This window comes from Anolis sagrei, chromosome 5 (assembly GCF_037176765.1).
Source record: "Anolis sagrei isolate rAnoSag1 chromosome 5, rAnoSag1.mat, whole genome shotgun sequence".
Classification (NCBI taxonomy): Eukaryota; Metazoa; Chordata; class Lepidosauria; order Squamata; family Dactyloidae; genus Anolis; species Anolis sagrei.
Genome location: NC_090025.1, coordinates 161702604 through 161729661, shown reverse-complemented (window position 1 = coordinate 161729661; position 27058 = coordinate 161702604). Strand labels below are relative to the sequence as shown.

The window sequence follows — 27058 nt, the reverse complement described above, 5'->3', positions numbered from 1 at the left end:
GTGTTTCCGCTGCCACCGCCGATCCTCTCTTCCCATTGGCGGAAGCGAGAACGCGCCTAAGCCAATGGGCTTTCGAGGACCGCGAAGCTGCCCTGACTCCTGGCGGCGGCTCGTGCCTCCCGCGAGTCGGGGGGCGCATGCGCAAGCGCTCGTGCGCGCTCGCACTCGCGCTCGCGCTGCTTTGGTGCCTGAGGTAAATAGTACCCGCTTCTCTGCAGAGGGGGCGGAAGAAAGCCATGGAGCGGGATGAAAGCGAGGTAAAGCAAGCCTGCTGCTGCTGTTGTGGGAAATTGGTGCGAGGTGGAGAAGCGAGAGGCAGCTTCCGTCCTCCTCAATGAATCCCTAGGGAAAGCATTGGCGGTGCTTTCCGTGTTGCGTGTTCCTTGGCCAAAGGGAATGTCACAAAAAGGCAGAGAGGTTTGTGCTACGAGTTGAGTGAGCATCCCTCGCCTGGAAATCCAAAAATACTCAACACGAGTGGATGAGCCGGGGACTCCTTTGCTTCCCTGTGATTGTGGATACACAAAGTATGTTTTCATGCAAAAATTATTACAAATATTGTGCATAAAATCGCCTTCAGTATGAAATCTCTTGCTTAGGCCTAGGTCCCATCTCAAAGGGCCGTTCAACACAGCCATATAACCCATAATATCAAGGCAGGAAATCCCACAATATCTGCTTTGAATGGAATTATATGGCAGTGTGGACTCGGATAACCCAGTTCAAAGCAAATATTGTGGAATTTCCTGTCTAGATATCCTGGGTTGCATGGATGTGTGGAAGGGCCCTAGATTGTCTCTTTACGTTTATGCAAATACAGCAGGTTCTCCATTAAGACCAGGTAAATTCAGTGGTTGTTTGAGACTATTAAAAACAGGCCTAATGAATACTATATTCCAGGCACTACTTCTTACTTACTTAGGCGATCCTTCATAGTCCGAGAATGATGGTCCTCCAAGTTCAGTGTTCTGGCAGTGGGTCCATAGGTGACTGTGGAGCCCTATTCTTGACTTGCATCTTCTCCCGCAGTGAGGGCATTGGTTTCCAGGTGGAAGGTGGTCCCGGTCGGGGTTGGCTTGACGCGCCTTCCTCTTGGCACGTTTCTCTTTCGCCCTCCATTCGTGCCTCTTCAAATTCTACAGCACTGCTGGTCACAGCTGACCTCCAGCTGAAGCGCTCAAGGGCCAGGGCTTCCCAGTTCTTGGTGTCTATGCCAGAGTTTTTAAGGTTGGCTTTGAGCCCATCTTTCAATCTCTTTTCCTGTCCTCCAACATTCTGTTTTCCTTGAGTTCGGAGTAGAGCAACTGCTTTGGGAGGCGGTGGTCAGGCATCCGGACAACGTGGCTGGTCCAGCGGAGTTGATAGCGGAGGAACATCGCTTCAAGTCTGGTGGAGGGCCGGAGGGCCAAAGCTTGCCCATGCCTGGGATCTTTGCAAAGCAAAGCAAAGATGTCAGGCATAGTCAAGCTTCGGCCCTATGGGAGTTGCTGGAAGTCCAAAAGACCTAGAGGGCCAAAGTTTGTCCATGCCTGTTATATCCCACACTGTGCCATACCAAAAACTCTGTATTGACTTGATATTAATTTTTTTCATGTCAGTAGCGACTTGAGAAATTGCAAGTTGCTTCTAGTGTGAGAGAATTGCCCGTCTGCAAGGATGTTGCCCAGGGGACACCCAGATGTTTTACCATCCTGTGGGAGGCTTCTCTCTTGTCCCCCACATGGGAAGCTGGAGCTAGCAGACAGGAGCTTGCCCCACTCCCCAGATTTGAACCGCCAACCTTTCAGTCGGCAGTCCTGCCTGCACAAGGGTTTAACCCATTGTGCCACCAGGGGCTCCAATATTATTGAAATACAGTAATTAAAAGTAAATAAATACAAGCTCAATGTAACACAGTTTTACTGTACAGTATTGTAAAAACAGATTTGTGAATTCACTATTATTGGATTTATTTCTTTATTTATTGCCGGTTGCTTGAGTTCCAGGTAATAGAGTCTACAGTATACCAAAATCCAAATCAGTAATCCAAAACACTTCTGATTTTAAGCATTTTTGATAATGGATACTCAACCTGTAATAGCTTTTTGGGGCCAAACTAAAAATCTCAAAATTCTGTGAAAACCAAGGCAAAAGTTTATTCATCGCATATATATAGTCTTTAAGGAGAATGACAATAACATTTATTTCTCCATTTGATAATATAAAGAGATCATTTGAGAACTTAACATTTGCCTTTATCTACTGTGAAGATCACAGTGTCTTTAATCTCCAGATACATATTTGGGGATAAGTTCTACTGCGTTTTATAAATTTTACAATTTTTTGAGATGGGTTTTTTATGTGTGTTCGTTGTTCTTAGACTTATATTGTTGTTTATATGCTTGTGTATTGTTGTTTTATATACGGCACTTCACAGTGCTTCTGTGAGCCAATCCAAGTCCCTTCGGGGAGATGGTGGCAGGGTACAAATAAACTTATTATTATTATTATTATTATTACTAAGTCAAAGCAAGTAAAAAAAATCAGTTTGGATAATTTGTCTTCAGTTAATGGGAACATTATCGCTGATAAAATAAAGTCCTAGTTTAAGATGAAATAAGTTCCTCTCTCTGCCTTTGCATGCATGCTTAATTTTTGTTTGACCTAGTGAAGATATTTGCATTTTTAAAAGCTTGTATAGATTGAGTATCCCTTATCTAAAATTCTTGGAAAACGGAATGTTTTGGATTTCATTTTTTTTTATTTTGGAATATCCATATTTCCATACACATACATAATATCTTGAAGATGGGACCCATGGCTTAAAAGGAATTTTATTTATATTTAATAAACATTTTATACAGTCAGTCCCCAAGTTACAAACATCCAACTTACAAGCGACTCATAGTTAAGAATGGGAATGAGACAACAGGAAGTGAGAAAAATCTACTCCTCGGAAGGGAAATTCATTCCTAAACGAGTTATCATGGGGAAAAGGTGTCTTCACTAAAGCTTTCTCACCTAACCTTGTTTCCACAACAAGCCAAATTTTTCAAAATCTTGATTATCACAGGGGCAGAAGTGAGGTGAAATCTTACGAACAGGGCACAGGCAGCAAAACTAACTCCACAGGGATGTTAGCCCTTTCTTATGCTATCCAAAGCGCAGTATATATATATATATAGTTAGAGAGAGAGAGAGAGATGGAGTTACATTTTAAAATGTACCTGTTCCGATTTACATATAAATTTAGCTTAAGAACAAACCAAGAGAACCTATTTTGTTCCTAATTTAGGGAATGCCTGTACATATGTCCTGAAGACAACGTTATATAAGAATTTAATGTTGTGAATGAAACAAAGTTTGTGTACTTTGAATTATCAGGAAGCAAAGATGGCACTACCTTATCCAAACATGTGGACTATTTTTGATTTTGGAAAATTTCAGGAAATTTTGGTTGTTCCTAATTAATGCTATAACCTTATTATAGATTTGGATTAGCAGAGAAGGTGCTTAATCCACAGTTGATTCCCCCCACAGCCATCCAGTTCACTCCTATGGTAATTTATCCCAAGAAGTCCTAAGAATGCTTACCTGAGGAAATAGCATAATTAGAAGGACAATCTGCTATGGAATGTACCACCACTCTTATGTAACATCTGGACAAAGTTATATCCTTTGTATGGCAAGGTGGAAAAATGAGTTCAATTTTTTGTATGGCAAGATGGAAAAATGTATGGCAATATGAAAAAATGAATTCAATTATATGTGTTTCAGGTTTGGGATTGGCCCCAGATTAGTGGGTCATTGTAGATCTGCCAGAGTAATGATATCACAAAATGTGGTATGTTGTGTTGAACATATTGTGTTGAATGTTTGAGAGGAAACAATTTTTGATACTGGCTTGCTGTTTATTATTCTGTCCTTTTTATATTGAGTGCAATGATTGGATATGGTAATATCTTTAAAATTCTCTTCTTTGGAACGAGTGTCTGTCATCAGTAATGGACTGGGTGAGGGCAAACAAATTGAAACTTAATCAAGACAAGACAGAGGTGCTCCTGGTCAGCTGAAAGGCAGATCAGGGAATAGGGATCCAGCCTGTGTTGGATGGGGTTACACTTCTCCTGAAGACACAGATCCACAGTTAGGAGATTCTCCTGGACTCAGTGGCCAGGAGAGCCTTTGCACAATTAAAACTTGTGTGCCAGTTGCACCTGTTCTTTGAGAAGCCAGATCTGGCCACGGTGGTTCATCCTTTAGCTACATATCGTCTGGATTGCTATAATGTGCTCTATGTGGAGCTGCCCTTGAAGAGTGTTCGGAAACTTCAGCTGGTCCAAAGAGCTGCAGCCATGTTGATAACTGGGGTTGGCTACAGGGAACAGACAAGCCCCCCCCCCCCCCCCCCCTCGTAGCACCAGCTCCACTGGCTACCAATTTGTTTTCGGGCATAATTCAAAGTAAAGCCCAGACAGCTCAGGTCCAGGCGTGTAAGGAGACTCCATCTCCTTATATGAACCTGTCCAGGCCCTAAGATCTTCAGGAGAGGCCCTTCTCTCAGTCCCACCTCCATCTCAAGCTCAGTTGGTGGGAACGAGAGAGGGAGCCTTCTTGGTGGCTGCCCATAAACTGGATGCAGAATTCCTGGATTCAGAGGGCCAACTGTATGTATATCAGTTGTGTTTTCTTTATATTCATACAAATACTTCTGTTTGTGAGACATGAGACCCAATACATAGCATCATTCACAAAACACACTGGGATCCACATATTAAAACTTCATTTTTGTTGGCCGGCCAGAATCCTAAAATAACACACAAAACAGCCCTTTTTCTATTCAAAGTAACACAGCTGAGAATTGCACATTTAGAATCAATTGGGGTAAACTGTGGAGGTGACACAGATACTTGACCTGAACGGGACCTGCCAACAGTTTGTTTATTTTAACCTCTTTTATACCGAGCGTTGTATGTTGTATGACTATGTGTTAAATGTGTTATGTGTTAAATGTTTTGATACGGCCAATAGGCCAATCAATAAAACGTATCTAAGAAACAATACATAGCATCAGTAGTTCTTACTTTGCTGGCCACTGGGGTGATTCTGCTGTTAACTGAAGTGAATGTCTCTTTTCTACTTGTTATGTGTTGTTACCTGTAGATGTTTCAAAATCCTTTGGTCTGTTTCACTGCTAGTTGGAACCTCCTGCCCTCCAGAAAGTCTCATCTTTTGAGCGGAATGAGGAGGAGGAAGAGGATGATGACTTGGATCTTTTTGGGGGTTATGACAGCTGTCGGCGTTACAGCACCAGCGCAGATAGTGCCAGTACATCCTATCTGGAAGACTCTAGTGAAAATGAAGCAGGGGATAGAGAAGCTGGGGAAATACCTGTGTCCCCTTCAAAGTCCCAAACACCTGTTCCCCGGGTGTCAGATGATAATGGATCTGAGCCAGGTATTTGGTGCTCTATTTAGTTGTCAAAGAAGCCCATAACTAATTAAGCAACTATGCTCTGTTTAGAGAGGGATTAGAATTATTTAGTGGGAAATGTTTCCTTTAACATATTAAATTACATTTTTTATTAAAATTTGAGAGAATTGATACCCATGTCAGCATCAATTGTACTCTAAAGAGAAGTGTACTTTACAACTGTGATAGCATGGCAGAGGAGGCCCAGAGAAATCTTGTTAGTTACTGAAGTTGCACTGAATCAGTGGGTCTTGTATCATATTTCCAAAATTATATCATTTTTCTTGTTTCTGATTAACGTAGCTTTGTGTAACCATTTGGAATTAAGACCATGTATTATAAGAAAAAATCCATAATGCATTTTGTACTTTGCTACTTTCTGGGCAATGCCCTTAGCCTCCAACAAAGTAGCAATATTAGTAGCCATATTCTTCTCTTCCAGTCTAAAATGGAGGAAGGAAGGTGGGAAAAAGGAATGTTACAGAATCTTTAATACTAATCTTTTTTTAATTTTAATGGAAGCTTTTGTATCTTTGCGTGTGATACCCTTAGCAATGCACTTTCATTCTAGCTTGATTCACACTCCTAGTAGTTAGTGTAATAAAATACTTTATTGATAGCCTTTAATTCCTTGTGGGATCATGCTTTATCCATTTCCTTGTCAGTTTGTTCATTCAGATGATTGAGCAGCAAGAACTGCTGTTATTAACTAGTAACAGTAATTAGTTATTAATTACAACTATGCTGAATTGTGTCTTAACATGATACCCTGCTTTAAACCCTTGTGCTTAGAATTGCCCTAATCATTACATGGCATTAGCAGTAGCAGAAGGAGTTCTTCTTAAGTTTAGAGGAAATAGTCCCAATCAACCAAGCTTGATATACTCTATTTGCAGAATTTGGCCATTAAACTTTTAGAATATCCAGCCAGCGTATGCTTTCCTGACAGAATGTATGTTTTGCACTGCTGAGGCTTATTGTATTTGTGCTCCCTCAGCTATCTGTGAGATGTGTGGTATTGTGGGCACAAAAGATGCCTTTTTCTCCAAGACCAAACGTTTCTGCAGTGTCTCCTGCTCCAGAAGTTACTCTTCAAATTCCAAGAAGGCCAGTATCCTGGCAAGGCTGCAGGTGAGAAAGACTCATTTGATAAAGCCACCACTAATTGTTAAACTGAGTATAAGTAGACATGAAGAAATAATTTGGAAAGTCAATATAAGTAATGTCTATCAATTTGGACAAATTCATAGAGAAGATGGCTATTGGCAGAAATTATTAGTACTAGCAGTTAATTTTGCCTCTAGTATTGAAGGAGATGTGCCACTTAAGGCTGTTTGCAACAGAAAATAAGAAGGAGGGTGCTTTGGCCCTCATTTCACACTGGCAGGTTTCCCTTAGGCACCTGGTTGTCTATTGTTTAAATAGAAAGGTGGACTAGTAGGTGTGATCCATTAGGTGTATTCTTATCATCTTAAAAGTAATTGTCCTACAAAATAAGAACTTCTGGCATCATGAGACATGTGCCAAGAGGCTGCAGCAGATAGAAGTGGGTAGACTTGGAAATGTTTGGGAATTGCTTTTCTCCGGGATTAGAAAACCTCCAGTTCGCAATTTAAATCAGTTTCCTGAGGTGTAGCTATGTTAGACAGTTGTAGAAAAATTGCTATGATTTCACAATGTATGGAAGGCTACAGACCCTTCACTGCTGCCCTGATCTTTTCAATCTATTATTTTGTACAGTGGGGTTTTTAAAAAAAAATCCTTAGTGCATGATTCTAATTAGGAAACTTGGGGCTGGTGGTTAGTCCAGCTTGACTAATTACACACAGACAAGGAAAATATTTTGTATAGGCAGCTCATGCTTGCAGTAGTGATTTCTATCTGCATTAGGAATTGTGATTGCTCAACCAGAGCTGGTAGTCTATTTCAAATTTAGATTCCTGTGTGACAAGAGGGTTTTGAGGGGAAGAAAATAATGGGGCTACTAGCTGGAGAGAAGAAGAAGAATTAATGGTACTGCATAATCTATGCATATAAAAGCAGCTTGGAAGGGAGATGAGTTTATTCGATAAAGAAATTAAGGAGCTTATAAATAATTGTGATTTTTTCCTGTTTTTTAATGTGAATTTGCTATGTGATGGATTACAGAGTTCCATTTTCTTCCTGTCCTATAAGGTCTCCCTGTACTTACCCTTAAAAACGTTAATAAGGGAACTTTTCTGGTTTAATGGTTGAATGTTTTTTTGTCTCTACCTGACACATGGACACCTTCTTTTTCTTATGTGTTGTTTTGTTACATTTTTGCAGGGAAAGCCACCCACAAAAAAAGCCAAAGTCTTGCACAAAGCAGCCTGGTCTGCTAAAATTGGGGCATTTCTCCATACACAGGGGACAGGACAGTTGGCAGATGGAACACTCACTGGTCAGGACGGTAAGCTCTGTTACTTGTTTCAAGCTGTGGAGTACACAGAGAGTTCATCAGAACTATGTGCATGATAAAAAAATACTTATATAAAATAATAAAATAAAAATAATACAACAAAAATCAGTCCAGAGTCCAAAGAAGTGATTACATTTGTAAGCTACGAGGAACATCTTAGACTAGGTATGTTTAACTTGGATAAGTGAATGTTGAGATAATTGTGTTTAACTATTTGAAAAAATGTCACAGTGAGGAGGGGGCAAGCATGTTTTTTGAATGCCAAGCAATGCATTCAAATTGCAGAAAAAAAGATTCCATCTAAACATTAGAAAGAACTTCCTGGCTGTAAGGGCTGTTCGCTCAGTATTTTGACTCAGAGTGTGGCGGACCCACAGCCAACTAATTTGCATACAGGACTCAGCCGACTAATTTGCATACCCATCATTCATTTCGGCAATCTACATGCATGTCAATAAGTTTTAAGGGCTTAAAAACATGGTTGTTGATACTATTGTCATTTAATTTGCTTTGCAACTATGATTAACCTCTATTGTTTCAAAGAATTATCTTTTCCTAGTCCATTTTATGTTCACCCTTTCATTTTTAGAAGTTTTCAAACTCCTGGTAGCTGCATTGTGAAGGCAGAAAGTATACTCTGGTTTCTCTTCAGATCGTATAAATCTTTCGCCTTTTACTAAAGATTTCCGTGGAGAGGAACATTTATGAGTTTGTAACCAATTTTTTGAGGCTCTGCTTCGGTAGAGCTGTCTTTACATTGTAAAAAATAGAAATAATTTGTTTTCTTTTTTAAAAAAATCTTTTGAGCATAATGCTGGTTTGCAAAATGGCTGTGTACTTAATGCATTGACAGCACTTCAGCCTACAATAGGTCAGTGCTATGGAATCGTGGGAGTTGTAGTTTTATAAACTTTTCATCTTTCCCTGCCAGACACTTGTGTTGCCTCACTAAACTTCAAATTCCAGGATTGCATAGCATTAACTCATGGCAGATAAAATGGGGTTAAATTACATTAAGTCTGCAGCAGTGGTGCTCAACCTGTGGGTCCCCAGGTGTTTTGTCCTTCAACTCCCAAAAATCCTTACAGTTGGTAAACTAGCTGGGCTTTCTGGGAGTTGTAGGCCAAAACACCTGGGGACCCATGGGTTGAGAACCATTGGTCTACAGTGTAGATGCACCCCTAGTTCAACTCTCACAGTATTATACCACATTATTTTACAGCTTTTTGAATATCAGATAATTTTTATCTATTGTTATCATGTATATCCCAAACAGAATGGCAGAATGTTCTGAGGAATATTTTCAATGACATGGGTTGCATCTATACTGTAGAAGTGATGAAGTTTGACACTACTTTAACTGCTATGGCTCAATGGTATGGAATCCTGGGATTTGTAATTTTACAAGATCTTAAATCTCCTCTGCCAAAGAGTCTTGGTATCTCACCAAATTACAACTCCCTTGATTCCATAGCATTGAGCAATGGCAGTCAAAGTGGTGTCAAGCTACATTAACTCTACAATGCAGATGTGCTCACAGAACCCGGGCGCAACTTGTGAAATATCTGGTCTTTTTAGCAGGGCCTATCTGAGCCCACAATGAACCAAGGGTTATCTCCTTAGAGCTACTCTTCTGTGGCTTTTTCAGCAGAAATCTCTCAGCCCCCTCAAGCCCATGCTTCCCACAATCTGTAATGCCACTTTTTTTCTCACAGAAAGCTCAGCAGATATGTTGCTGTATTGGGGCAAAGTGCCAAATGAGGATTAAAATCTTCGTGGACAAGAGGATGAACATGAGTCAACAATGTGATGCTGGAGCTTAAAAAGCCAATTTATTTAAGACTACATTGAATGGAATATAGTATCTAGATGGAGGGAAGTAATAGTCACTCTCCATTCTGCATTGGTCAGATCTCTCCTGGAATACTATGTCCACAATTCAAGAAGGATAATAACAAGCTAGAACGTGTCCAGAGAGGGGTAATCAAAATGATCAAAGGTCAGGGAAAGAAGCCCCGTGAGGGACCTGGTTATATTTAGCAGAAAAGTTCCAAAAACAATCTTACAACATATTAAAAGCCACAGTATCTACAGTTAGATTAACATGTAAAGATGAAGATTGCAAACCTAAAGAATCCATTTAAAGTATACTGATACGTGGTTTCACCTGAAGGAATATAGTATGTTATCTTTCTCCGTCTGTATGGAAAAGGACTGTCAGCCATTTGGAGACCTATCTATTGCCTTTGATATTGTTATCTGTGCAATGCTTAATCACAGTAAGATGGAGGAGGAGTCTTGCTCCTGATCTTAGGTTAAATGATCTCCTTGTACAGTCTGGCTTATATGTACCTTGTTTTTGGGACATGAATTAGAAAAGCTATTTGCCTGTTTTATTTTCAGTATACTTGCAATTTAATTACCCTTCTCGTTTATGCTAGATAAAGGTTTCATTGCATGTTGAAAACATGTGCGCTGTTACTGTAACAGGACGCTTTTCCAAGACATCAACATGTCTTGTAATTGGACACATTTCACTGCATCTGCTTCCCAGCCTTGAGCCTTTTATACTGAGATGTGATGATAGTCTCTTATATTTTCTCACAGCTGTCATTTCAGGCTTTGACTGGGGAACGTACCTGCAAGATCATGGATACAAGGCTGCACCCGTTAGCTGTTTCAAACATGTGAGTACTTCATGGTTTCCCCCATGCCCTAATATACTGTGCTGTATCAGAAGTGGTGCAATGGGTTAAACCCTTGTGCTGGCAGGACTGAAGACCGACAGATGGGTGGTTCGAATCCAGGGAGAGTGCGGATGAGCTCCCTCTGTCAGCTCCGACTCCCCATACGGGGACATGAGAGAAGCTTCCCACAAGGATGGTAAAACATCAAAACATCCGGGCGTACCTGGGCAATGTCTTTGCAGACAGCCTATTCTCTCACACCAGAAGCAACTTTCAGTTTCTCAAGTCACTCCTGACACGAAAAAAAAACAGAAATGCAGAAAGTGTGGCATGTGTGTGGTGCTATTTTGCAGTTCCTGAAGCCCTGCCCACCAGTAGAGACTCCATAAGCTCCATTTACTTTAACATTATTTTTCAGTCTTAAAATTCTTTTGCCTTCAAAATTTCCCTTAAACCATCAATACAGCTACAAGGACATGATGGTTTGGTTGCCCTCATTCTCCCAAACTGCCAGAAAATTATTTCTGACTCCAAATTAAAATTAGTGGTGATGTTATACCACTCGAGATTGTGCCAGAGATTTGGTCTGTGAAGCTAATCAACCTCTCTAAATAAGAGAGACCCAGGAAGAACCTGAGTAGCTTCAGTTTTGTTTTATAGGGATGCTTGATTGTGCTTTTCCAGGATGGTTTTGAAAACCATAATGAACATAAAAGATTCCTTGTGTAGAGTTCCATGGGAAAAATTTGGAATCACATGTAGGGCAGCTTATGGAAGAATTACAGTAGATTCTCAGGGCCCTCCTACACAGCCATATAACCCAGAATATCAAGGCAGATAATCCACAATATCTTCTTTGAACTAAATTATTGGAGTCCACACGGCTGTGTAATCCAATTCAGTGTGATTTTTATACAGCTGTGTGGATGGGGCCTCAGTCAACTGGAACTCAAACAACCCGAACTCTAAAGTAACTGGCAAAAACCTCAGAGAAATAATGCTTTAAATAAAAATGAAAAGAAAATAATTTTAGCTGAAATTATATTGCATTTTTCTTCATTTACTTTTGTACTTCAGTCTTAATATCAAGTCAATACAGAGTTTATTATATGATATAGTACAGGATATAGTTTTAATTAGGCCTATTTTTAATAGACACTCCCAAGCAACCAGAAACTACATTTATCCATCATCTACACCAATCCCCAATGGGTGCTGGTTAACTGAGCATCTGGTGTATGTACAATAAATATGTCTTTAAACAGTTACATTGAAAACCTTAATAGCTTATTTTAAATTGGGCCTAGGGATCATGGAGTGTCCCATATGTTATTGGCCCCTTAACTCCCCTTAGTTGCCGACAAAATGGCTTGTGGTTGAGAGTCATGGGAACTGAAATCAGCACAATCCAGAGAATTATCCCCCCCCCCCCTTTGCTGTTGTAGTTGAGTCTCAGCTGGTCTCTGCAAACTAAAATATGAACAATAAATTAAAAACCTAAAGATGTTTGTGCTTTTGCCAGTAATAGTGTTGAAAGCTCCTCGTGTTGTTATAGAACTTTTCCTTAAGGATCTCAAGAAGTATTTTGTTACTTGATTTTTAAAATTCTGTGTTTAAACAACAAAAAGTTCAAATAAAACCCTTTCACTGTCTGAATGAAATATTTTCCCTTTGATTTCGCATGCCACTTCTCCTTTCCTGGACTTTTGGATTCCGTCAGGATTAGAAATGGAGTCAAAAACAATACACATCTCACATCTTTATAGATATCTACCAATTATCTACTATACCAGTTCTAATATACACTTATCCTGCCATCTTGAATATAAACATATATAAATAATGCTAACGATTTTCTGTTCTTTCTATGCTTTTTCATTTCATGTTTTTTTCCCCAAACGGCTTCATTCTTCGCCAAACTTTCCATCTTGCAGGTGCCTCTTTATGACCAGTGGGAGGATGTAATAAAAGGAATGAAGGTAGAAGTGTTGAACTCTGATGCTGTCCTTCCCAGTCGTGTGTATTGGATTGCTTCTGTGATTAAGATTGCAGGTGGGTCTTCTGAAGGAGGTAGATAAAATCCAATTACACACAAAAAGTTAAGAGAAAGAAAAAAATATATAAAAGTAATACAATACAATTATAAAATGAATTATCTAGATACAAATACAAAAATCCAATGCAATACAATAAAAATGAACTATCAAATGCATACAATAGAGTTATAAAACAATATTAAACTTAAGTTCAAAGTTTTCAGTTGAGATTTGAAAACAGTTAAGGAAACAGCAGTTCATTAATGTTCAGGGATGTACTTTCAGGCATATTGAGCAGCAAATGAAAAAGAATAAAGCCAACCCAAGGAAGAGAAAACCTTGGAGTGTTTGAGGAAATGTAGTTTTCCTACAGCAAAGTTCTGGTGAAGTGGTAGGCTGCTAGGCAGAAATGAGGGCTGAAAGACAGGAGGACGCTAGTTGTATAGGCTTAAAATGTTAAAGCAAGAAACTTTTACTAAATCTTTAAAGAGACAGGCAATCAATGATGAGATATCAAAAGTGATCACCAATAGACAGGAAAAATGTTGGATAGAAACTGAGGGATAGTTTGAAATAATAGAAATCCAGTTCAAAAATATTACAATAATCAAAATGAGAAATAACCAAGATTCTAAGTTTGCAGAGGAAGCAGTTAGAAAATACTTCATTTTGGGTAATATTACAAAGAAGAAAAATACATGATTTCACTGAAAACTGGATGTGAGGAATAAAAGATAAAGAAGAGTCAGAAATAAAACCAAGATTACATGCTTTCTTCACTGGGAGTATTACCATATAAATGAATTCTATAGTCGTCTCTCTTCATGGTTGTTTCCATGACCATTTGTTGTATTGCTTTGGTGCGTTGATCTGTGTCCAAATTAACCAGTAAATTTGTGGAGATGCTAAACTGGAGGGAAACTGTAACATGGGTGCAATATGTTCTCCTACCCATGAGGAGATTATTGCCATGCTGTGCTGTGTGTCAACCATAAGATTGAGGAATGCTTTTATTAGACTATATTAGGCTGCAGGGCAAAGTACAGCGGGTTATAAAACAGTTTTTGAAAACTACTGACAGAAGCCTTGTGATAGGAGACATGTAATGGCCCAGACCCTGAGATACAGATTCAGAAAGTTGCGTTACTGGACTACAACTTTCTACGTGAACTAAGCCATTTGGAAACATAGTATGATAAAATCTACAGCTCCCAGAACCCACTAGGTATATATATTTTATCTGTGGGATTCTGAGAGTTGGAGTCTGAAAAGAGTAACTCTTCTGAATTCTGACATGCAGAGAAGTTTTCCTACAGAACGCTTTGTTACAGTTGTCAGAAAACAGTGGTTACAGTGGTTATTTATCTATTTATTTATTTCCTTTTCTTTCAAAATTCAATCATGGTAGGATACAAGGCACTGCTACGTTACGAAGGATTTGAGAATGATTCCAGCCATGATTTCTGGGTCAACCTGGGCACTGTGGACGTGCACCCTATAGGCTGGTGTGCCATTAACAGTAAAATCTTGGTCCCCCCACAGAGTAAGTATCTTCAGTGTTATCCAAAGTTAGAGGAAGTTACTTTTCTGGACTAAAATCCCCTCACCTACCCCTCCTTTTCTATCAACAAATAATACAACACATATAAAACTATATATAGAAGTGTGTAAAACAATACATACTGAAGTCCAAAGGCCATGATTGGAAAACTTGTGTACTTATTCAAGGCAGCAGTATGTTGCAGTTAGAGCTTGGAAGAATGACATTTGTGACACTACAACACTCAGAAGTCCCTGGCCAGCATGACTGTAATGTCTGGGAGTTTCTGTCTGAAAAAAATGTATCCAAGCTCTAGATTGAATTTAGATGATGCTGAATCTCCCCTTCAAGGACCTTGTGGTGTTTTTGAAAATAAAGGGCATGCAGGTGAATGTTATCAGTGGGCAAACTAAGAACCTTCAAGAGGCTTTTAAATTCACCCATAAAATTGGGGAAGTAACTCTGTGTAATTCTGTGTACTATTGAAGGTATAAAAGCTTAACTATGTTGGATCTCTTAATACTTTTCTGGGCAGCAATACATTCCAAGTTCACAAACTGGAAGGAGTACCTCATGAAAAGGCTTGTGGGATCCAGAACCATCCCAGTGGACTTCCATATAAAGGTGAGGAAGAAACCTTCTTTAACATATATTTATTTGTCCATCCTTTTGAAGATTATTTATAAAGCCTATGTCTGCCTAGAAACTGTGGTGGAGACAGACGTATAGGTTAACCTGGTCATGGAAGAAAGGGCCCTTAAGTATGTCAAATCTTGGGGTTTGGTTATGCCATTTATAACTATGGAATTCAGGAACTGCCAGTGTCGCAGCAGGTTAAACCGCTGAGCTGCTGAATTTGCCGGCCAAAAGGCCAGCAGTTCAAATCTGGGAAGGGGTGAGCTCCCGCTGTTAGCCCCAGCTTCTGCCAACCTAGCAGACGAAAACATGCAAATATGAAAAGATCAATAGGTACCACCATGGTGGGAAGGTATGCATCCATGCATCGGCGAACAATGCCAGCTCTTCGGCTTTGAAATGGAGATGAGCACCATCCCTCAGAGTTGGACACGATTAGACTTAATGTCAAATGGAAACCTAAACCTTTTACTATGGAGTTCAAAGCATTTGGAAACATAGAATGGTGTAAAGTAGTTTGAATTCTCATCTAGATGTTGAAACAATGTATTGGTATAACGTGCTCTAGCTCCAAAAGCTTTTAAATAAAGAACAAAGTCCTATTTTAATTCATTGTTTTCGTTGCCTTGTCTCAGACGCAGTTCTTTCCTCTGGAAGTGTATATGAGATATGCTATAATTTCTGTGGAGAGAAGAGAGGAAGAAGCTCCCCCTGCTGGAATGTTTTGAAAAGCATTTTTTGGCCAGAAGGGATTTTCTTACCTTATCTGTGCCTCTCACTAGTGAGATGGCGGATATAAGGAAGAGCTTGTACAGGTTTTGCGAGCTTCTGAGTTAAACATGCACTCCACAGCTCTGCTTATTTGGAATTGCTATATCTCCTGGTTGTCCATTGTAAAAGGCTGTTTAGTGGTTGCAGGGGACAAGGGAGCCGGCTGCCTTATGCTCTACTACTTCCTTTTGCTCTCTCCTTTTGAGGCTTAGAGAAAGGAGATTAGGCAGTGAGCGTCAAGAATACTTTCCCTTTGTAGACGCTTTACACCTTCAGGACCTTGACTATATGCTCTGGTTTATGTTCAGATTGTATAAATCTTTCGCCTTGACTATATTATTAAAAGCTGCAAGATTGCTTTAAAATAAGTTCCACTGCATAAATATGGATTGCCACTGAATTACAAAATAAGATGTTTTTATCTTCACATATATAGAGACACAGAATGCCTTTGTGTTTAAGTTATTTATTAATAGCTCAAATTTGATGTTGTGTTTAATTATTAAAAGAAATTAAACACACAGAAAGATAGGTCCCATTGCAGTCTATGGAGCCTGCTTTTGAATAAGCACAGCTATGGTGATTTGGCTGAATATTTCTTGTTTTATAATATATGATTTTTTTTTCTGTAGTTTTAAAAAACAGCTCTAAGTATTTATTTTCTGTTACCTCATTGAACCTGAAAGTTACCTTTTGAATTTGATCAGCATTGACCCCACATTCTAGATGGAGGGTCCAAAAAGTGAGTGGCTTATTTAAGGACACCTAATGCGTTTGTACCAGACATATAATCTGCAGCAGGACATCATAGTATGCAGCTATAGTGTCAAACTGTTTTACCTATTTGCCAGAGATGTAGTACATAAACCTTCGTGTGGGGTGCTTATGGGGAAAATCAACTAATGTTGGTTTTGAAGTTTTAACTGGATCATTTTAGTTCCAAGTAAAAAGGATGTTATTGTATAGTGATAGGAATACCATATTGTGTCTAGTTCAAGTCCTTATTCAGCCATAAGTCAGTAAGAGCCTTACGGGATTGAATTTATGTATTGCCTGTTTGACCAAAATGTACAGTCAGACCATAGGATATGGATTCCAATATACCATTCAAATAGATGTTATGAGAGGCCCATAAACAAGATATAGGGTGGTGGCACTTGTCCGGTTTTGCTGCCCAGCAACTGGTATTCAAAGGGATACTTCTTCTATTATGCAAGGAAATACAGGGTGCAGCAGGATAACTTCCTTTTTTCAAAACTTAATAAAACCCATTGTATGAATCAGATTTTTTTCAATTTTTTTTATAATGTAGGTGCATACCTAAAGTTTTGTTTTACGTAGTTTTGAAGATCAAATTAGGTAGGTGACATCCCCCATTCTCCATTCTCCATACACTGAGTAAACCAATTTCTGACATTTGTCATGACTCTTGCCAGCATAGCAGGCGTTATGTTGACAATTTCTTCCTGGATGTTGGTCTTCAGATCTTGTAGGGTCCTTGGACAGTTCACATAAACACAGGGTTTAAAAAAAAAACCTATAGAAAAAAAATCACAAGTGCCAAATCTGGAGAGCGGGCCGGCCACTCCAAATCCACTCGAAAAGTAGGCCTCAACAGCAAAAAGCATGCTCCTCACTGTTGCAACGCATGATGGTGACCGAACTGTGTCAGGACAAAACTTTATACTCCCGCCTCTTGAACGAGACCACTAGCGCTCCACTACGTCTTCAACCGACTGAATGGCACACATTTAAAAAAAGGAAGTTATGCTGCCTCACCCTGTACATATCTGCCACAAATAGAAGCTCAGGGTTTTTTAAAACTATTGAAGGTAGCAATCAGTACCACAGTTCTTACCTCTGCATTGTGAAAACAGGTGCTGCAATTTATCTCTCCTGAACTGTTCAGCTTCAGTGGATGACCTTGGGTTTTAGTATTATGACAGAATCACATTTCTCCTGATCACTTTCATCACATGTAACTTTTTACATTTCCCTCCTTTATTTGTCTTTTTTCCTAAGCTTAAAAAGCCTCCAACATCACAATATGTCTTGTAAGGGAATTGTTCTTGTCCCTTGATCATTTGGAGTGCTCTTTCTTTCCAATAGATGACTTTCGGCCAGCCATACTCTGTGATCTCTGCCAACGTCATAAAGTTGCTGTAATGACAAAAAGAAGACACACTCTGTACCCTGCTCTGGGGTTTTAGAAGGCAGGAAAGGTTTTAAAAATACCATAAACTATAACACCACCTGATACATCTAAATGCTCTGAACTAGACAAACTCGTCAAGGAAAGTGTTAGGAAAAATCAAATCTGATTTGAGATTTTGCTTGACTGGTGTGGCATCTCTCATTCAAGAATAGCTGTGAGGCTGCAATGCGGAAGGAAAAACATGAAAGTACAGATAGTGATTGATGTACTGAGGGGCAGCTGTTTATACAAAAGGGAACACAGTAGTGATTGTCCTCATCTTTGTTTAGATGACTGAGAACATGAAATATCCTTTTCGTCAAGGCATGAGAGTGGAAGTAGTAGACAAGAACCTTGTTTCCCAGACACGTGTGGCTGTAGTGGACAGTGTGATTGGTGGCCGTTTGAGACTCCTTTATGAGGACGGGGACAGTGATGATGATTTTTGGTGCCACATGTGGACTCCCTTAATTCACCCTGTGGGCTGGTCCAAAAGAGTTGGTCATTTCATAAAGAAAGCAGGTGAGTGTTGGTGTAAGTTAAAAATGTTTTTTGTGTCACCAGATTGTGTATGTCTTGTCTATTCTCAGCATGTGTACATACCTTAGAGGCATCTTTATTACTTCCTGTTCACTTTTCTGAATTGCCAAATGAACTAGTTAATTCGTGCACCTAATTTGCTCATCCTCTAATTCAAAGCTTTTTTCATGTAGACATTTATTCTTATATCAGTATTCATGTAATTATTCTCTTCCAAGACACGATACATAACTGTATGTAGAAATCTGTTGCAATTTTTCTGGCTGTGAGAATAAGGAACCAGGCTGATATATTGCTGAAATCACAAATTGCTTCATTTATCAAAGATAACAAGTAACTAGCTTTATTCATCCTTTTTTTCTTGATGATATTATTTTATACATTTTTATTCAAAGAAAAGGGCAGTGAGATGGCAAACCACCCTACCTTCCGGAAGGTTTACTGTGATGCTGTCCCATATCTCTTTAAAAAGGTAAGAAAGCGTCAGGGTCTTGTGTCCATCACTATCATTGGGTCAGTGTTTGATTGGGAGAGGGGAAAACTCTGCACCCTTCCCAGAACTATGATTTGTGGACCTATCAGTCTCCTCATATATGAAACAAGTTGGTAGCTTCCATGGAGTTCATGCTCAGAACAATGGACTCTCTGGAGATGGCATAGAACATCTGGGTGAGCTGAAATCAGGTAGAAATCAGGAAAAAGAAAGTAAGGTCTTGATTCAAAAACATACTTTTAGTGTCTGAAAAAGCAATTGTTTATTTAGACTATATTGGACATTTTAATGACAGTCGATAATTCCTTGCCCAGTAGGTTTACTTAAGACCTATTTTCTTATATTTCAGGTTCAGTGGAGAAGAAATACAAGATAAAAACTCTTTTCTTTGTTGTGAGTTTTCTGGGATTTATGACCATGTTCCAGAAGTATTCTCTCCTGATGTTTCACCCACATTTATGGCAGGCATCCTCAGGGGTTGTGAGGATGCTTGCCATAGATGTGGGTGAAACATCAGGAGAGCATGTTTCTGGAACATAGCCATACAGCCCAGAAAACTCACAGCAACCCAGTGATTCTGGCCATGAAAGCCTTTGACAACACTCTTTACTGAGTTTATCTTATTTGCTTTTGCAACATCAATGATGTGGGTCACTGTACTTTCCATACAGCAGCTAGTGAAGGAGAAACTACAGCTCACCCAGCAGAACCGTAGATGAACAAAATATAAATTTAGAGCCCCTGGTCTCCTGAGTCAAGCTTCTCAGTTTTTTAAAAACAATACATATATATCATTCTCTAATTTGTTCTAGGTGCGTGCTGTCTACCCAGGGGGCAGTTGGTTTGAAGTGGGCATGAAACTGGAAGCCATTGACCCTTTGAATCTGGGCAACATCTGTGTAGCTACTATTTACAAGGTATGCTGGTCTGAGAAAAAAAGAGAGCAATTATAGCCAAGCACAGTAATACAAACTTTCTCCTTGCATATCAGATGCTCTTGGCATAGTTTGTCTGAAGTATTGGTGTGTAAGCTTTGGGTTTACAACCGGAACTGTTACAGAAACAGAAGGAGCCCTGCTATGAGATTTTGGAGTTCCTTCTCTAAATAATCATGTTCTGTTCTGCCACTTTAACTTTTAAGAGTCTCAGTATGTTACTGTTTGTATTCAGTATTTTATAATTTTAACGTGTTTGGATTTCACTAGTTTTCTTGGTTTTTCCTGTGAAAGAAAAGCAAGAAAAAGTATTTGACAGAGACATGGAGAGTATCAAAATTGTTAATCTTAGGCCCCTTCTACTCTGCCACATAAAATCCAGATTGTCTGCTTCAAACTGGATTATGGTAGTGTAGACACATATAATCCAGTTCAAAGCAGATAACGTGGATTATTTGTTTTGATAATCTGGAGAATATGGCAGTGTAGAAGGGGCCTTAAGCACCTAATCCAATCCACCTCCATTAGTCCATCTCTCTACTCTGGTGACATTTTTAAATAGAAAGAGCTTCAGGATGAAAGACTTGAGTGTGAGCTCTCTTTTCCCTCCTATTTTCAGGTCCTTTTAGATGGTTACCTCATGATTGGTATTGATGGTGTGGCTTCAAGAGATGGCTCAGATTGGTTTTGCTACCATGCTTCCTTGCATTCCATTTTCCCTGCTGGCTTCTGTATGAAGAATGGCATTGAGCTGACCTTCCCAAAAGGTGAGATCAGAGCCTGGAAGCAACAATTTACACAGTTAACATATTAGATCCAAAAAGAATTCACTATGAATGCAATTTCTTTTTTATCTGTGATATTCACCTGTTACTCATTGCACACCCCCAACCCCCCCCCTTTAAAAATCCACGCCATGGGAAATGAATGGCCTTTTGGTATGGTACTTTGAGAAATCTCTCAAAATTTTAGTGGGGTGATTTCTGGGAGCAAAATCGCTATTGTACAAATGCTCTGTAGTGCCGTAAACTCCATAGTGCTGTACTCCAAGATTTTCCCATAGCATTTTTACCCACACAAAAATAGGCCATAGAAGTCTTGCATTTTTCTGTAAAGGAAGAGCAAATAATGCCACCAGTAGTTTTTCTGGTGGTCTTGATTTGCAGGGTGGGAATGGTTCTACCACTGTCTTGTTCCAGTAACATCCAACTTCATACTTCAGGTTATGATGCCAACACTTTTGACTGGGAAAGTTATCTAGAAGATACTGATTCAGAAGCTGCACCAGCACGTCTGTTTAACATGGTAAGTACCCCACAGTGGATCAAGGTGAGAACAGAAGCACCAGCATGTCTCCAAACCAGACAGCTCCGTATGAAGTGCCATTTTGTCTTGTTTTGATACACATATACTTTGGGAGTAATGTAAAGAATTCTGGTTCCTCTGACAGAGTCTTGAAGGTCCTGTTATCAAAATATGTGTTAATGAAAGGGATCAGGTGTAAAATGCATCCTTATTTATTTTATGTTTTTCACCCAAAATGGGATCTATCAAGACATTGAATTCCAGTAAAATATCAAAGCACAAAACAATTTACATATTAAAATACATTCATATTATATTGCTAAGTACAAGATGAGTCATATTTTGTACTTAGAACTACAACATCACTCAACCAGAGTGGATACACCCAGGTATTTCACAGTAGGCAAAGTTAAAAAGAAATAGGAAAGTATGCCTTATATAGTCAAACTTCTTTATTGCCTTACAGTGTCAATTTTTAACTATAAAGATATAGGGTGTGTTGTTTTGTTTTGTGTTAGTGTTTTAATCTGTCCCTCTTTTATTGGAAACCAGCTCAAATACAGTAAGCCTTTTAACTATTTTATTATATGTAATTCCTTTTTAACTTTTGTAAGATAATTATTTTGTTGGTGTCTTGTAAGCCATCTTGATTCTAAGCCTGAAATAAATAAATAATAAAATATTAGAAAAGATGTTTTAGAATTGGATTGCCTAAGAATTTTGGAGGTATACAACTGTATGTTTTGTGTGTGTTTGTGTGTATAAACCTAGCTTTGGATTTATTCTGTTTCTCTTCACTCTAGGATTGCCCAAATCATGGCTTCAGGGTGGGTTTCAAACTGGAAGCTGTAGACTTGATGGAGCCCAGGCTGATTTGTGTGGCAACAGTGAAGCGCGTGGTCCATCGGCTCCTCAAAATCCACTTTGATGGATGGGACAGTGAATATGACCAGTGGGTTGACTGTGAGTCCCCTGATATCTATCCTGTGGGTTGGTGTGAACTGATAGGCTTCCAACTGCAGCCACCAGTGGCCTCAGGTAAGAGAATAAACCTTTTATTCTAGCGTAATACGATCGTCAGTCTGCATTATCCATCACAAGGTCTTCTTTTTGTTGTGCATGAGAAATCTTCTCAAGTTTAAAAGCTCCAGAACATTGTAATGCCAGAGCTTAGCAGCTACAGTGGAAATGAAATATTCTGGGAGAAAGGTTCTCTAACCAAGATAGGTTTTGCCCTTGTTTTGTGGCTTTCCTTATCATGGTTCCAGTAATTGCAAAGAGGATAAGCCAGGAATGGGCAAACTTCAGCCCTCCAGGTCTTTTGGACTTCAACTACCACAATTCCTATGCCGGCCATTAGGAATTGTGGGAGTTGAAGTCCAAAAGACCTGGAGGGCTGAAGTTTGCCCATTCCTGGGATAACCTGTAGTGTTATTCTTCCTTTAGTGTCACTTTGTAGTGTTACTTGTCTCTACTATCAGCAGAGGTTCATGCTTCTGAATCTTAATTTTGTCTTAGATCATAGTTCTGTCTACTTAACTAGATACCACTTGCCTGAATGATTTGCTTTCTAGAATGAAATATTAAAGGCAGTACAATGTATGATATCCTGAGCCTTTTTGGGCTATGTGTGGGTGTGTTTAAATTTAAACAAACTTTTTAGCCAACCTATTTGTGAAAATATATTTAAAAAGTACAAATGGTATGTCTGCATTCTGTTTCCTGACATTAACTAGGAATGTATGTGGTAGTGATAGAAATTGTTTATTTATTGAATGTGCTATTGGAAAGTGCAGCTGATCACACAGTCACCCAATCCACTCACTTTGGACTATTCTGGATTTTTGGATGCATTCCTTAATTCATGTACTCCATTGCAAATATATCAGGCAAAAATACAACAGGAGAAAACACTGGAAATAGGATAATCGTGGAGGCCTGAACGAAAGGACTGTCAGTTCCTGACCTCCCTTTTCAACTTCCTCCCTTTTCACATAATATGTGCCTGTCAAGCTGCAGTTGAAGCTAATCACAATTGTTTTTATCTAGAAACTTTCTTGCAATGTCTTCAAAGTGAATTTTTTACTTTGTATAAATACAGTCTCTTTTTTTCCCTTGTAGTAGAGCCCATGTCCCCTGTGCCAGCCAAAGAGGTCCCAAAGAGAAAGAGAAAGCCATTTGGAAAGAAACGTAAGTAGGGTTTGGACCAGCTTTTTATCCATGAAGGCTTTGTTGTGAAATCAGTATCTGAACAAAGAGCGGCTAGCAAAATCTCTGACTTCACGAATGATAAGATTAACACTAACTCTGTAACTGAGTATAGAGGATGATGGCAAAAATGATGTGCATGGGATTTGTAATTAAAAACGTTGTCGGATCTTTAGGGTGCTCCAGGATTATGCCTGTTAACATACTGTTAACATCCTTTGGGTTTGTTTACACCGGCATATAATCCTAGGATGTGCTAAATTTAATATCTTCGTTCAATTTCTTTGTGACTGTATCTGTCTTATAGTGTAAAGCAATTTTGTTGGGAAGCTGCTGCCTATTGCCCCTCTCCCTCCACATTTCAGCATCTAAGCAGGAAATGCCTATATGGCAGAGAAGGGAATCTTTTTGTTTCTTCTATCCATTGGCCATTTTGCCTAGGAACTGAGGGTGTTTGCCCCCCTCCCCAGATGTTCAATTCCTAGAAATTTTGTGGAGCCAGTTAAGATTTTCAAGCGTTGTAGTCCCCAAAATCTGATGTTCCAGAAGTTCTCCTCTCTTGCTCTAGTGAGTATCTTTGATTGTAACATGGAGCTGCTGTCTACTCACACATCATAGCAGAAAACTAACACATTGGGATCAGCTTAGTTTAAAGCCACTCTTCCTGTTCCCTACTTTTCTGGTTAGAGGGCTTTAAAAAAAACAGAGAAGCACTCAGTGAAATGATATCTCCTTTCAGAAACCTACTTCCCGGTATAGCCAAATCACAATCTTTTCATCTCAGCAAGAACCAGGCAAAACAGTGATGTCTTAACTTAAACATTAAATTCGTTCCGTACCCATGTTCTTGAGTCAAAACATTCTTACCCCAAAGCGAACTTCCCTATTGAAATGATATTAATCCGCTCCGGGCCCCCAAAAATCACCCACATTTTTTGTTATATGTTTTTAAATAAGAAAATTCACTTTATAAATAGCAAATAATGTATACAATGTTCAGAGATAGGCAGTGCTTGGTTTCATCCAGCCACTATGGCAAGGAAGCACATTTGAGGCAACAAAATGTGTTAGCCAGTGTACAGTAAGGTAAAACAACATCATTTTCTTCATACTTGAATTCCAGCCTCCCTCCCCCTCTTGCTCTCTCTCCCTCTCTCTTATTGGAGCAAAACATACAGTACTAGCCGCCCCGAGTCCCCTTGGGGAGATGGTGGCGGGGTATAAACAAAGTTTATTATTATTATTATCATTTAGATTGAAGCTCTGCTTCACCAGGATGGACTGCTATCTCAGGAATGTAGTCTCTGGATTGGACTCCTCCCAGAACGTTCAGGGGAAGCAATCACATGGAGCTCAGTTTCTTCCTTGCAGCAAGAGGAGCCAGAGCTACTCCAGCTAGGAATCCAGTCCAGATTTTTTTTCTCTGCCTTGCTGTTAGAACTGGTTTAGAGAGCCAAGAGGCCTCTTTTGCACTGTTCGTAGGTCAAAATGGTGTTTGGATGTCAAAATGTCACTCTAGGCTGAGTGAGGATGTGTTCAAGTTAAAACATCCTTATGTCCTGACATTCTTATGTAGAGGTTTTACTGTATTTCTGTCCAGCACTCTTTGAAGGAAGTACAGAGTAAGAATGTAAAATATAAATTATTACAAGGCGAATGTATGATTTCTTTCTTTCTATTTGCCAAGGGAAAAAGGCGACTCCTAAAGCCCGTCCCGTCAAACAAGCAGCCAATAAAATTGCTGCCCCAAAAGCAAAGGAGAAAACAAAAGCTGCTTCAAGAATAGAGCCTTCAAAATCAAAGCAGGAAGCACAGCCTGTGAACAAGACTTCATCAAAACCAGCTTCTGGTGGAAGTAAGGAAAATGTGCCACTTCATGAATGTTAGGAAAAATACTAATTTACACATGCTATCTCATTAGCTTCCTGTGGGTTGGAGAAATGGTGTCATATCAGTTCCAGGGATGTTGCTTTAAGCAATTTCCAAAAGGAAGAGCTTTACTATATCAAACAGTAGGATGTTTAGGATGAGTTATGAAATAAAATGTGTGGAGTGATTATTTAGTAGAATGAGATTCAAGTATCATTTCTAGAGTAATGAAGGTATTTCATGTATAACAAAATTTTGATGTATAAAGAATTAAAAAGAAATATCCATGTTTTGCTCAGAACCAGCTTTAGTAAAAGCAAGCCCTACTATTGCAAAACTACTACCAGATACAGTATTGACATTAATGTTTTGATAACAACTACATAATTCCTAAATGTCTTGATCCAAAATACCTCCTTTAATTTGTCTCTGGTGATTTGGTGGCAATTTTGAAACTAGCATTACTGCAAACATGCTATACTGAAGTGTCATATCCAGTGTAGAATCCATTTGCTGCTGCAATAAGGACCAAAACTCCTTATTTTCTGTTTAGAAAATAGAAAGTAATTTTCTTATTGTAGTCCCAACAAAATGAAGACTGGAAATTCATGGGTGGTTCTTGTAATATACAGGCCCATTTATTATTCATTATCTCAGTACAATGTTGATGGGATCTTTGAATAGGGATGCATTTGTATTTATGTGATTCTTCTTTTCTTTTCTTCCCTTGTCTGGCAGGAATCTTTGGCATTTACCAAGTGCATGTTTTACCACTCCCTTTACTGTGTAAAATAGCTCTGGGAATTGTTTCCTTATTATAATGTCTTTTTGCTGTGCACCTCTTTTTGTTTTTCTGTCAGCTGTCAATAAACAGGTGAAAGAAGAAATCCTTTGCGCCCCAATATCGGATTTTGAAACCTCACGGTTCCCTGTATCAGTCAGCATGGCAACAAAAGCTCCAGCAAGACCAATGCTTCTCAGCTACTTGAAGGATGAAGATGTGGATTAAAATACCAGGCAGCGAAAAGACTCCAGAGTCCTCTGGAGTACCTGGAAAAACACGGAAGGAATCACTGGCCTCTTTTGGGAGCTTAAACAAAAACTTGGGGCTGTAACAGTTTATTTTTTACTACAACTCCCAGAATCCCTCGTGATGCATGGGCAGTAGTCCAAAACAGTTTTAGAGCTGTTTAAAGTTCTTTTGTAGAATATGATTTCGCCCCATAAAGTTCTCAGGACACATCAAACAGAATAATGCAAAAAGTGCCTTTCTAAGAGGCATTGCAAGGAACTGAGCAAGAAGCTTTATGTTCATGAAGTGAGGAGGCAGTCCTCTCAGGCAGTTCAGACTTACGATAGAATCCATGTGTGCACCAAAGAATTACAGGACTACAGTATTAAAAGTGTTGTTGGAGGTGGTTGCTGCAAGTCACATCACAGCTCTCTCTCAAATTGTCTTTATTTCCCCCTTTTTGTTGCATGCTTTCTTCTTCTCATTCTGCTTTGTTCAAATGGTAAAAAAATGAAGATAATTAAATAGTATATGAGCTGCTGCCATCAACCATGTACATATATTGTAACATCTTTCCTTCCCTTTCCCTTTTTATTTTTCTTTTTTTTAAGAGGAAAATACAAATATATACATGTTTAAACAGTGATAAACATACCTATGTTCTTGAAGTCCTGGCTCCTATAAAGCTACTTTAGATCATGGCTTTTTATTAGAAAGAAGTTGAAAAGATAGTAGCTGGAGTAGAGGACCATTGTTTTTCCATTTTCTCTTCTTTTACTATGAATTGAATTAAATGGCATTTGAAAAGGAGGAAATCGGAAAAGAACTATAAACTTTTCAAGATGCTCAGTGTAGTTTTTTTTTGTCTCTTTTTCTGTACAAACTCAAATTTTATTAATAAAATCTGTAAAAAAGGCTTAGTGGAGAAGAGATTCTGTATC

The 27058-nt window shown here is 39.1% G+C and overlaps 1 protein-coding gene and 1 non-coding gene across 2 annotated transcripts; both read left to right on the top strand.

Moving 5' to 3' along the window:
* The first annotated feature begins 141 nt into the window (after positions 1–141).
* On the top strand, positions 142–26666 carry L3MBTL2 (L3MBTL histone methyl-lysine binding protein 2). Its single transcript, XM_060777113.2, has 17 exons — positions 142–257; positions 5178–5436; positions 6449–6582; positions 7759–7882; positions 10499–10578; positions 12513–12630; positions 14023–14157; positions 14690–14778; positions 18046–18277; positions 18691–18767; positions 19601–19705; positions 20343–20490; positions 20946–21028; positions 21832–22066; positions 23150–23218; positions 24924–25091; positions 25966–26666. The coding sequence occupies exons 1-17, from the start codon at positions 237–239 to the stop codon at positions 26112–26114; spliced, it is 2226 nt and encodes a 741-aa protein (XP_060633096.2). The 5' UTR covers positions 142–236; the 3' UTR covers positions 26115–26666.
* On the top strand, positions 8524–8639 carry LOC132777385 (U5 spliceosomal RNA). Its single transcript, XR_009631671.1, has one exon. It is a non-coding gene; the product is annotated as a U5 spliceosomal RNA (small nuclear RNA).
* Positions 26667–27058: the final 392 nt, after the last annotated feature.